Raw genomic sequence first — 13,636 nt, forward strand, 5'->3', positions numbered from 1 at the left:
AGCTAGGCTGTTAGTTTCAAAAGAGGTGTTTACATTCTTGTAAGGTTTTCCGTTATGACAGCTAACAGCAGAATCTGGCTTTTATATGGGACAGAATTGAAATGGGTCACATTGTGATAGGTCACTTAGTGTATATTCTGTTCAAGATCACTGGCTGATATCCAATGTTAGTGAGTGTTTACCCACTGACCCATTTCTATGGGATTATTATTAGTAGTAGTAGTAGTAGTAGTAGTAGTATACCACCCTATACCTACTGACAGGAGAATTGAAATGGGTCACATTGTGATAGGTCACTTAGTGTACATTCTGTTCAAGATCACTGGCTGATATCCAATGTTAGTGAGTGTTTGCCCACTGACCCATTTCTATGGGATTAATATTATTATTATTATTATTAGTAGTAGTAGTAGTAGTAGTAGTAGTAGTATACCACCCTATACCTACTGGACAAGTATACAGTATATTCCAAAACGGTTCTGACAGAGAATATAAAGACAGGTACAATATTGTGCCATCAGAAAGTGAAGAGACTTCTAGGCAGAAGTGGGGGAAAGCTAGTCTGGAGAGGAAGACTCTGAAGAAAGTTCTCCATTAAGTTACTACAACTCTGGTCAGAAGCTAACTGTTGACTGCAGGAGACATCAGAGAAGAGAACTGTGACGTCTTCACGGCCAAGTGTTCAAGTGCCTGACCAGGAGGAAGGTTTCAGAAGAAAACCGAAACCAAGAAGTGACAGCTGGGAGATCCTGTTCCACCCTGTATCGCTTTAGAAACTCTGACCAGAGAGAAGGCTTCAGGTGGAGTATTTGTGAGTTAACCATAAGCGGAGAAAAGGGGACTGGCTATTAGCTTTGCACAGGGATGAGAACTAGCAACAACACTTTTAAAGAACCAGTAACATCTGCTAAAGTAACAGTGGCATATCAACTATTAACAAACCAAGCATTGCTGGGGGCACTGTTATACAGTGGTTCAGCTCCTTTCTCCTGGGCCATGTCCGGAAAGTGGAGTTGGGGGTGAGTGTTCAGACCCCTGGCCTCTCATTTGTGGGGTGGCTCAGAGCTCCGTCCTCTCCCGAATGCTTTTCAACATCTATATGAAGCCACTGGGAGAGATCATCAGGGGGTTTGGGCTGAGTGTTCACCTGTATGCAGAAGATATCAACTTCCACCTCTTCTTCAAATCATAACCAATGAAGGTCCTGTGTGAGTGTCTGGAGGCAGCTGGAGGATGGATGGTGGCTAACAGATTGAGGTTGAATCCTCACAAGACAGAAGTACTGTTTTGGGGGACAGGGGATGGACAGGTGTGGGGGACTCCTTGGTCCTGAATTCAGGGTAATTGTGCCCTGAAGAACCAGGAACACAGCCTAGGAGTCATTTTGGACTCACACCTGTCCATGGAGGCGCAGGTCAACTCTGTGTCAAGGGTGGCTGTCTACCAGCTCTATCTAGTATGCTGGCTGAGCCCCTGCCTGCCTGCAGACTGTCACACCAGAGTGGTGCATGCTCCGGTTATCTATCTATCTATCTATCTATCTATCTATCTATCTATTATTATTATTATTATTATTATTATTATTATTATTATTTTATACCCCACCCACCTGACTGGGTTTCTCCAGCCACTCTGGACAGCTCCCACAAGAATATTAAACAGAAAAAAAACTTCCCTAAACAGGGCTGCCTTCGGATGTCTTCTAAAAATCAGTATACCTGAAGGAGCGTCTCCACCCCCATCGTTCAGCCCAGACACTTCCTCCGAGGGTCTTCTGCTGGTTCCCTCACTGTGAGAAGTGAAGTTACAGGCACTGTCAGAAACAGGCAGAGGGCCTTCTCGATACTGGCACCCGCCCTGTGGAACACCCTCCCTTCAGATGTCAAAGAGATAACTTTTAGAAGACATCTGAAGACAGCCCTGTATCAGGAAGTTTTTTATGTTTGATGTTTTATTAGGCTTCAATATATGCTGTAAGCCACCCAGAGTGGCTGGGGTATTATTATTATTATTATTAATTGATTAAATAACCTGCCTTCAAGTAAATCCCTATTATATTAAATAAGTTTTATTAAATAATAACATATTTGATGCAAGTCTCTGAGTTTGCTCAGCCCATGTCTATACCTTGCTGCCGTGTGTAGTAAAAGGTGGCTAAAGAAACAGATTGGAGTTAAAAAGTGGCAGCAAAAAAGCATAGGGGTTAGACAAAATGTTTTATTTATTTAACCTATAATGGGGAGGGAAGGGCACAGAATCCTATAAGAGTTTATAAATAAAAATGTGGAAACTTACACCTAGTGATATCAAATATTTAATCAGCCTGACTATACCTTGGATTTTCTAAAGAACACACACACACTTACACATTTAGATGGTAAAATAATAATACTTGACTGTCCTCTATTGGCCACTCACATCATATATACACAGGAGGTATATATGTATATATACATCATATATACACAGGAGGTATATAAGTATTGTGACATAAGATTCTAAAAAACTAAATTACCCATACCAATACATACACAATAATCCTTTTTTTACGAAAAGTCATACAGAGGAAACAAAAATACTCCTTGACTGCTCTCTGTACAGGAACTTCTGGAGTGTGACTTTCTATATATACACAAGAATTTGAGGGCAATCCAAATTCCACTCAAATCAATGGCAAAACCTCCACATAAAGATATGCAGATACTAACAGTCAGTAGAGACAAACTGAAGCCATGTTTCTAAGATGTAAAACTTAGATTTAAAAAAAGTTCTCGTCTTCAATAGGAGGATACCCTTTGGTTGGCTGTAAATCAAGGCCAACTAGTTAAATGCTATGTAGAAGTAATTTGTTTTAGAAAGCAGTATATTTATGTTCCATTAAGTTTCAGAAGCAGCAAAGTTGACAAAATGGCACAAGGAGGGTAAGTGTTAACAGGGCCAGTCCAAAGCATTCAGCCACTCGCAGCCAGAGTGGAGTAGTGGTTCAAATCCCCACTCAGTGCTGAAGCCCACTAGCTGACTTTGTGCCAGTAACTGTCTCTCAGCCTAATTTACCTCATAGGGATGTTATGAGGATAAAATGGAGAAGGGGGGAAGTGTGTACGCCACATAAGACTCTCAAGGTCATGGGTTCGAGCCCCATGTTGGGCAAAAGATTCCTGCATTGCAGGGGGTTGGACTAGATGATCCTCTTGGTCCCTTCCAACTCTACAATTTTGTGACATATAAATAAATTCACACTTTGACTCCCAATAGCTCTGGATCTTGTTTAGAGACTTGTTCTAAAAAGTCTCAAAGAAACAGAAACAAGTTGCCTATTGGGAGAAGTGGGCCAATTACCCTGTTGAAACACCTTAGTATGCAGAAAGTGCAGCACTTAGCTAGCTAATCGTGGTTAGAGAGTAGACTCTTCTTGCTGCAATCCCACACAGAGATGCTTGTAGGTAGGAAAAAAATAAAGTTGTTTATTGTAGGATACACATAGCTTGGATAGAAAGGTTTCTAGTTCTAGTCCAACTAACTAGTCTAGAGACCAACAAGGAAGCCATGCCTGCTCTTTTGCTTCTCAGAGGACAGTTAAAGATGACCTCTCTCTCATATTGAGGTCCGAGAGAGAAGTGAAAGGAGGAAGTTGTAAACAGGACGCAACCTAAGATGTATCGTGCTAAAGAACAATGAGATGGAGAAGCATGCCGATAGGTTAAAGGTACAGGGATAGTGTGGGAATGTGGATGTCCCTCACTCAATCTGTGTTAACCACCATACAAACCCCTCTGCTTCAAGCTGAGATGCACCCAGAGTTGCCTACCTGTCTCTTGGAACATCAAGTGCTGTGTTGTAGTCAGGCGGTCCTCCAGGCAACATGTTGAACAAGAGGTGATTTGTCCCATGATTCCAACTGAGAAAGAAAAATGATGGGGAAATGAGACCACCACACATGCTTGAAACCAGAGCTTCAGAGATAAGCACACATCCAAAGCCACTCTGTAACAAAACAGCTCTATAAAAAATGCAGGAGCCCAATGGTCACAGATTAGCCATAAATGTCATCATTCGCATGATTTCTGAACCAGGCACTCTCAAATGAGTTGCAATTGGCCTGCTTGATGTTTAAGCCCAAATGAATAATTACCAAACAGTGGGAGAACAGGGTGGTCAATAATTAAGACTGAAAACCAATGTACTCCTTGACTATCTGGTTCCCCCTCTTAGTCCCCTTACCCTTGCTTTACTGTTGTAGCTCTAGCATTCACAGTAAGATATGTGTAAGTACCGGGAGAGCTGTGCCAAAGCTTGAGCAGTTTCCTTGATACGGAGCATATTCTGGTTGAGTACGTCAATTGATGGCACAAAGAGACAGGCACGATTGATGTCATCTGTGTAGAAGTCACTGTCGGAGATGGCGGTTAACAGGTCATTGTATTCCCTGGAAATGGTATGACTCACAGGCATGTTGTATTCATCCACATACTTCTTTAGAGAGTAAATATAGACTTTGATCTTATTCTTGGGATTGAAGCCACAGCGGTAGACATCAAAACATGTATGCATCCTGCAGCTGAGATCTCCTCGTTCTGGGATGGCACTGTCTGCTGGAATCTTGACCACAGGCACATCATGAATGCTGCGTTTTTCAACTGTCCAATCATTTGAGGACTCTATGGAGTGTGGCCAGAACTGGAACATGCCTGTAGCAATGAGGCCCAACAGCACAATGGAGAAGAGAGCAATGTAGTAAATGCGGTGTTTAGTCTTCATTCTTGGGATGAGGGCTGGACCCCGGGTGTTATATTTGACTGACGCACACATAATGAAACAAGCCACCTTTCCCACAAGCTTCTGGAAAACAGAATATATGGAAAAACAAATTTTTAAAGGGTATGTTTAATTTGTGGCAACCTGGTCAGAAATCCATGTAATTAAAATAAAATAAAAACATGATTGGGCTCTTGGGGTTTGCAACTGTACTGCCAACACACTAGAATATCAGTTAAGATGAAAATGCTACTGTTGTTTTTCAACAGACCAAACAAGGCAATATCATTGGCATGTACCAATGTAGACTACCTCTCAATTTTTCTTCTGTCATCTACTGCTATTTAACATCTAGTGCTGCTACGGAAGGCAGGTTCTTGATTGGGTTTAGCAGCTTACAATAAAAAACAAACTAGTTTTACAGACAGAATTCATTTTACTGGGGAAAAGGGGAAACTAAATGGTCAGCAGCATTTATACAAAACTTAAAGGAAAAGGTAAAGGGACCCCTGTCCATTAGGTCCAGTTGCGGACGACTCTGGGGTTGAGGCAATCATCTCGCTTTATTGGGTGAGGGAACCGGCATACAGCTTCCAGGTCATGTGGCCAGCATGACTAAGCCACTTCTGGCAAACCAGAGCAGCACACGGAAACGTCGTTTACCTTCCCACCAGAGCGATACCTATTTATCTACTTGCACTTTGATGTGCTTTCGAACCGCTAGGTTGGCAGAAGCTGGGAGAGAGCAACAGTAGCTCAATCCATCACAAGGATTTGAACTGCCGACCTGATTGGCAAGTCCAAGAGGCTCGGGGGTTTAGACCACAGCACCACCCATATCCCAGTTATACTGCATTAGATGTGAGGGGCACACATGTGTATAAAATGGAACGTCTGTTTTTAAGTACATACCAGCAATGGTTGTAATTTTTTCTCATTCTCATTCACTTCTCATGTATATTTTAAAAGGTGAAAATGCTATTTATATATGTCTAAACCCTTCACATCTGGTATTGATATGTGAGTATTTTGCACTTCAATATTGGCATCAAACCGGAGTACAAAATGTTGTATACATAATACCTCCCAGTTGCACAACTGGCAAAGCAGAACTGGGCAGGCACAGTTAGGACCTGGGAAGAAACATTTTGAGAAACACAATAATTAAAGGGATAGTAGCAACAACACATGTCCTTGTTAAGTACTAGCACCAACTCTGCAGATAGCAGAACAGATAAAGCTGAAATGCCCTGAAGTTTTATTTATATTGCAGCTTGCTATTTTACAATTTCTAGGAAAAAATAAACCCAAATCTCTGTAAAGGCATGCACATGTTAAGTGTTCAGTCACATATTAAACTGTATATACTTAACATTTGCCAGAATTTTATTTTCACTTGTACAATCTTAAGGTATTTATTCTCTAAAACTAATATTTTATGCAATCATGGCTTGTGGTAGATTAAAGTTTTTTTATTTCACCTTGGATGATTTGTATTATAACAGTTTTAAATTAAGAAGTGTTAACACTTTTAATTGTGACTGACTAGTTATTCCCAGGGCAACATAACTACACCCAGCAAAATACTATTCTATGACCAACCCCATTCCTGCCTAGAGGGATGCCAATTTACCACATGCAGAACAAAGATAACAGGAAGATGCCAGGTATTGTAGCAACAATGACAGTGGGTGTGTATGCTCTTAAACATTTCAGCTAGATTGCCTCAGCAAAATAGCGTTCTTGGCTCTCTTTGCCAAATCTATCAGTAATCAGAAGGAATACAAGTTTATTGGTAATTTACTATTATGCTTTTACTATTCTGCAGGACTACATTTGGGCCTCATATCTTCCTAGTATGGTTTCACTGCTATTTACAGGAAAATGACTTCACAGACTCTGATTAGGAATGGAAAAGCAAGGGCTGCTTAACCGTTAAGACTCCCTCTTACTGCAGCTGTCCACTCAACATAACCACCACCACCCAGTCTGCTTTCCCACCCTTGGAGAAAAAACAGCTTCAAGACGGCAAGGAACAGGAACATCTGGAGGGCCGAGTTTACCGCTTATGCCTGTCTTATGGGCTTTGGATCTATCTGAAAAAGTTTTCATATTCTACTACCAAAAAGCACCAAAACAATCACTTCCACCTCCCTCAAGTTAATCCACATGCTGCAAGCCTTCTTCATTAAGCTTCTTTAACTTATTAAGGTGTCCCTCCCAGAACCTGGATTACGAGGTTTCAGTGTCTAAAACAACACTACCCTTAGTATTACAATATAATATATTGGCATTTTAATGACACTAATTGACACCTTCTTTCCACCAAACAATGGAATATCCTGATGCATCACTGAGATCACGCATTCATGACAAGTTCTTATGTCGCTGAGGAAAATATTTTTCCATGCCAGGCTACAGCATACACAGTCATTCCATGGAGATACTTAAACATATTTTATAACTGCTACAAAACAAATATTAAATAAAGCCTATGATGTTTCCTTCTAAAAAAATAATAAACTGCATTTGCATCCTCACGGTCACATTTAGAATTAGATACTACCCAATTAGCATCAGTAGCTTTCTGAGAAAATCAATAATTTAAAGGAAAGTGACAGGGTTCTAGAATACATATCCCCCAACTAATGCCCAGGCATTTCCACATTGCTTTACAAATGTGTCAAAAACTGGACTGATACTAATCAGGAAATGGAAGCTCTGTACCAGTGCAGTAAAACAGAATATGCATGACTGAAGAATAGTGTCTTTGAAAGCCACTAAAGATCCAAATTAGTAGGAAATGCAAGCTGAAATACTCCTTTATTGACATTTAAAAATGTTGTGCAGTGTTTACTTCAACATTCTACCTGAATAACACCAGATGGTTAAATATTCTCTGCAGATCCCATGAAAGTGAGGCAAATAAAGCTATCTTCTCTGTGCACATTCACATCTAGACTGGGAAAAGAGCCTATAATTTCCAGCACTGGACAGCTACATTCAGAAATTAAGGACCTGCATATTGGTTTCAAGCTTGGATCAAGAAGCGGCAGAAAACTAGGCTTAGCACTATCGCCTTATCCCACACAGTCATTGATGACAGCCGGGGAGCAGATAAGAGACTGAATCCCCCGAGAGTAAAAGATTACTTTTAATATGAATCAAGTATGTTAACTGGCACCAGTAAAGCTGACACTGTTGATCAGGTGTTGGGACACCTAAGTTGGTATGAACACTGCAACTTTCTTTTGTATGTGGGTATCGAGGCTCTTCTTCTCCTACAGGCACACCCACAAGCCACTTAGATTCAGTGAATTTCCATCACGGGGGAAGGGGGCAGGACGGACCCACACCCACCCACCCACATGTGTGTCACCAGGTCCCATTTATTCCCATTCTTCTTGTTACTGTGAAAGTAGCACTTAATCTGACAGAGGCGTGTGTGTCTGAACCTTGGCGATGAGAAAGGAGCTGAGAGTAAAAAAGAACCGGACTATAGAGCGGGTGCTGTGCTGTCAGTGGAACGGACTCCCTTGGAAGTTGGCGAATTCTCCTTCCTTGGAGGCTTATAAGCAGAGGTTAGATGGCCACCTGTCACGGATGCGTTAGTTGAGATTCCTGCATTGCAAGGGGTTGGACTCGATGACTCCCGGGGTCCCTTCCAGCTCTACAGTTCTCTGATTCTTCGGCCACAGGTGAGGAGGCAAGGCATCGCTAGAAACCACCTCGAATGGCTCCTCACCTGCAGGGCGACTTCGGGGCTCAACGGAGGGCGAGTAGCTGGGCCCCAGCTCGCCAGGACACCCGAAGCCACCCCGAAGCTCAGGGGGTATCAGAGGGTCCCCCCGCCCGCGTGCCACTCACCCGGTCGCCCGAGGAGGAGGACCCCAGCGCGAACTGGCTTGCCGGCTCTCTTCGCTTCCCCCTCAGTCGCCACGCCGGCTACGCTCCGGGAAGGACCCAGGTCGTCATGGGCGCCCTCCTCACCTCACGGCGCTCCGGCGGAGGGGAAGGAAGAGACCGCAAACGGCGTACGCCTCCCACGCCCCTCCGCCTCCGCCAGCCCCGGCCGACGCTTCCGGCTTCCGCTCGAGCCGGGCGTCATTTCCGGCGCGACGAAACGCTGGCAGGCGGATGACCGTTCTCTCGCTTCTCCGCGCGGAGAACGACGGTTGGCAGCCCAGCACTCGCTGGGCTTTTGTTTCCCGGCGCCCATCTGAAGCCAAAGTAAGGCAAGCAGCTGAGATGGCTGTTAAGCATGGGCTCCTTAGCTAGTCGTCAGAATTGCTGAGATCCTTGTATGGACTGAGCATGTGACCAAGGGCGAATCGTAGATATGAAGGGACCCGAAGGGTCATCTAGTCAACCCCCTGCAATGCTGGTATAATAATATTTATACCCCTCCCATCTAGCTAGGTTGTCTAGCCACTGTGGGCGACTTTCAACACTACTACTACTAATAATAATAATAATAATGCATCAAACATTAAGAGTAACAATCTGATCCAGTATAAAAAGTCACAATAACCTAAAAATAAACAACTTATATCAAATAAAGCAACATTCAACAATACATCAGAATCTAACAGTAAACGGTAAAATTAGGCATCAGCAAAAATAATTAAACAGTTTACCCTTATTACAATAAAAAATTACTAATCTATAACCAATAAAAATAACAGCAAATCACAATGCGTAAAATACCCCAAAGGATCAAAGTAGAAACAAGGACACACAACTTTTGAAAAAATATTGCTAAACTATTCCCTTCCCAGCTGCTTCTGCTGTTCTCAAAGTCATGGTCTGGGATGAGGGTGGGGCAGGGCAGGTGGAAAAGCCATTGCCTGCAGAAAGTCTCTCCCCTCAGTTTTTCCTCTGGAACAGAGCAGGTCTCATGGTGTTCAAATGCGTACTAAGGAGATGCTGCAGATGGGTGGGGCGTCTGTCGAGGGAGATCATTCTCAGCCAGATCTGGAATGGGTTGGGGGTTTTTTAGGGCCAGTCAAAGCAGAAGTTTGTTGCTCAGACACAGCTGTCTAATAGTCCCCCACCCAATGTAGGAACCTGTGTTTTGATTAGGCCGCCAACCTTTATGGTCCCAGGGGCACACTGGAATTTTGAGAGAATGCTGTGGGCACCTATTCTACAAGGGCAGCTGTGCTTTGTGGATTCAGAGACAATAGGCACACTTTTGGGTGAAGACATACTGGTTTTATTCATGTACAACAAGAATAAAGCACAGCAAGACACACGACCTACAGAACACATAATGCACAGGACTAGCCTGCATAAAACGTATTAAAGCCTAAGGGAAGCCCAGCAAAAGTAAAAGAAGCTTAAGAGTGCAGTCTCTGTGTTATGTACTGAGTTGAATAGGATCCAAAATGCAGCAGTCTGATTGGTCCTAGAACAATAGAATTCAGAATGCAGCAGTCTGATTGGTCCTAGAACAAAAGGACCCAGAATGCAGCAGTCTGATTGGTCCACAGGAGCCACCCAATCCAGCTCCAGATGGAAGTGAATCCGCAACCTGATTGGCCGACAGGAGAATCCTGGAATTAGCCAATCACGTGGGGCCCATTGTATAAATAATGTATATAAAGCTGACATTCTGGGGGATCTTCCATTCCTCCTCACCACTATGAGCTGACTAAAGCGCATGAAATCCACTCTCGACTCCGAGTATATTTCACTCTGTTACTGAGTAAAGAGTTTAAACACACTAAAACACCAGGCTACCAGGCAGGAGCCTGTTGTGCTTTTCCCTGTAGTTGTTAAGACCCATGGACAGCAATGGAATGGCTTCTTATAGCCAGGGTGCAACATCTCTGTTAGCTCTGGTTTCCTTGTTTGAGTGTCAGGGTCTAAGCTAAGCTGGGTTGGTGAACTGTCTGCCTCTTACATAGTGTTGCAATGTGCTTACAAGTTGAATGGGTGTATCAATTACAGTGGTACCTCTGGTTAAGTACTTAATTTGTTCTGGAGGTCCATTCTTAACCTGAAACTGTTCTTAACCTGAAGCACCACTTTAGCTAATGGGGCCTCCTGCTGCCGCCGCGCCACTGCTACACGATTTCTGTTCTTATCCTGAAGCAAAGTTCTTAACCTGAAGCACTATTTCTGGGTTAGTGGATTCTGTAACCTGAAGCGTATGTAATCTGAGGTACCACTGTATACAGATGTGAGCTATATGTCACTGGCTGTAACATTCCTTATGCATTTCTCGGAGAGGGAGTATTAAAGCAGATATCAAGCAATTGCTGTTCTCGTGACCTTGAAATGAAAAGCAGCCGTGTGAGAAATTCTCTCAGCTTATTTTTAACAGTTAACCAGTCTTTGATCCTCCCCAGTAGTATTTTGCTTATCATACTTTACCTGCCATGTGACATTCTGCTAGTTACTACTGCATATGTGTTACCTAGAGAGATTCAGAATAACTCTTGCATGGTTATTAGTAATGAATTAATTAAATTTGTTAATATACCCGCAGATCTCAGTGTGGTTACAACGTAAAATCACAAAATACGTAATAAAAACAAAAACAACGCAATAGAATGGTTACAAATAGAAAGCAATTCCAGGTCCAAGTCTGTTAGGCCTTATGTTGGGGCATTAAAGGGCTAATTCCAGACATCAGTCTGACTCTCCATGATAACAGTTCTGTTCCACGTATGTTATGCTACAGTCACAAAATGGCTGCTACAAGGGGATGTAGCTGGCTACACAATAGCTGCCATGAGGGTGAACTTGACACAAAATTGGGAATACCAGTATTTCTATATAACAAAGAATCAATTGTTATACGGTTCGGATTCCCCACTTGGTCATGAAGTTCAGCTTGGCCTTCATCCCCTATCATAGTTTCTGTCTTCATGGGGCTGTTTTTTTGGTGGCCACTCTTCAGCATATCTTGTTTGGGCTAATGCAAAGGAAGGATAGGCAAAAGGCAGACTGAGACCTACTAAGAGATCTATGGATGAGTCTATAGGTCAGCAAGCATTTCCGACTCCCAATGACCTAACAACAGCAACAAAAAGCTTTTCTGCCTTGAGGGAAAACCAGTGGTGTGTGGAAAGGGCTTCTGAGCTTGATTCTCGTGCTAATCACTAAACTGAGCAGGTGCTCAGACACCCTGGTCTTTACAGTAATTCCTGGTATATGTCTTTCTGATTAAATTACTGTTTTGCATCTGTCTCTGGTTACAAAGCCTCATGATTCTAGTCAAAGCTAAGTAGATCTTGTGGCCTTGAAGACTGTCCACCCCTGATGTACAGTAAATGCCTCTTCCTGCTATTCCTCCAAAAGGGAATATTGCCTGTTTCCAGTCTAGCCTTTCTATCTCAGCTTCTCCATGCCTGACCCATCCCAGCTACACATCACACCTTATAGATTGCCCCCATGATGGAAATGTGAGGTCTGTCCTATTAAATCTAAGTCCGCTTGAAAAATTATTTGCTAAGCAATTTGCCATAGGTTTTTGGACAGCTCTTTCTAAGGTTGTAACATGGACCAACACCAGATGGCAGTGCTGCTCTATTTAGGTTCAGAAATGGAAGTGTGGGTGGCGGGGTTGCCATATTTCAAGAAGTAAAAATCTGGACACAAAAGTTTTCTGGACACTTTCTGGTTCTGATGAAAAACCCAGACATATTGACAATTAGCAAAACTGCTAATTCCCCCAGTTTTTAGGGTGCAATTCTGTACTCAGAAGTAGAACCTACTGAGTGCAATGGTGCATTCTCTCAAGTAAGTGAGTACTGTACAAGTTCACAGTTTTAGGATGGAATAATAGTCCTTCTCAGAGTAGACCCACCCATTAAAGTTAACAGACATGACAAATTTGGGCTTATTAATTTCAGTGGGTCTACTCTGAGTAGGACTAGCCTTGAATACAACCCTTAGTTGATTAATTGGTTACATTAATCCATTTAAAACATTGTGATTACCTTGAAATGACAGAATTGAAAAAAAAACAACTTCTAGACAAGCATGTACAAAAAAAAATGCAGATAAGTGCCACCTTTGAAGAGCCATCTCTTCTCATGTAGGATGAAGCTAAATAAGAAATTAATTGTGTGATTGCATTTATAAAGCTTTACTTTTTTAAAAAAAGATGTTCAAATAGCCACAGTTGGGGAACATGGGGCAAGGATGCGGGTTATCTCTCCCCACCCCATGCCATATTGCTTTATTATACATGTGTGCATTTATGCAGATGTAATTGATTCAAATGCTCAGTTAAAACCAATGTGATAAATCATTGAAGATTTCTGCTATCAGGTGACAGCCATTTAATCATAGAACAAGCCTTGAAGGAAGTGGGAGAGAATAGGCATTATGGGTAAATGATTCTTGTGTCAAGGAATTAGGTGTACAGCCTGTACTGGATGGGATTGTACTTCCCTTGAAGGAGCAGATACACCAGGGGAAGGAGGGGTATTCATCAATCCAGCATTGTCTCTAGAGGCTCATGCAGTCTTGGTTGTGTGACGTGCCTTGTTTCCCTGCTTTGACCATTCATGGACAGAGGTAGCCTAGCTGCAGTGACCCATGCTCTGGTAACCTCCCATTTGCATTACTGTAATTTACTGTACATGGGGTTGCCCTTGAAGACTACCCGGAAGCTTCAATTAGTGCAGAATGTGGCTGCAAGAACATTAACTTATGCAGCCAGATGGAATCACACTGCACTGATTCTGAAAGAATTACAGTCATACCTCGGGTTAAATATGCTTCGAGTTGAGTGCATTCGAGTTGCGCTCCTCGGCAACCTGGAAGTAACGGAGCGCTTTACTTCCGGGTTTCGCCACTTGCGCATGCGCAGATGCTCAAAATGATGTCACACGCATGCGCAGAAGTGTCGGAAAGCGACGTGCAT

At 42.8% G+C, this 13,636-nt stretch overlaps 1 protein-coding gene across 3 annotated transcripts in view; it reads right to left on the reverse strand.

Annotated features, from left to right (window-relative positions):
* Positions 1-8,849, reverse strand: part of EXT2 (exostosin glycosyltransferase 2) — an 82,598-nt gene extending 73,749 nt beyond the window's left edge. The window contains exons 1-4 of one of the 3 annotated variants that reach the window (XM_081891587.1): positions 8,623-8,849; positions 5,839-5,888; positions 4,274-4,839; positions 3,809-3,898 (exon numbers count right to left, since the gene is read on the reverse strand). In XM_081891587.1, coding sequence (XP_081747713.1) covers positions 3,809-3,898; positions 4,274-4,809 — 626 coding nt within the window. In that variant the 5' untranslated portion in view covers positions 4,810-4,839; positions 5,839-5,888; positions 8,623-8,849. The remainder of the gene's footprint in view (positions 1-3,808; positions 3,899-4,273; positions 4,840-5,838; positions 5,889-8,622) is intronic. The other 2 variants (XM_081891586.1, XM_081891588.1) reach the window with 2 other exon arrangements.
* Between the last annotated feature and the right edge of the window lie 4,787 nt (positions 8,850-13,636).

The sequence above is a fragment of the Podarcis melisellensis genome (genome assembly GCF_964234715.1).
Source record: "Podarcis melisellensis genome assembly, chromosome: 1".
NCBI classification, from domain to species: domain Eukaryota; kingdom Metazoa; phylum Chordata; class Lepidosauria; order Squamata; family Lacertidae; genus Podarcis; species Podarcis melisellensis.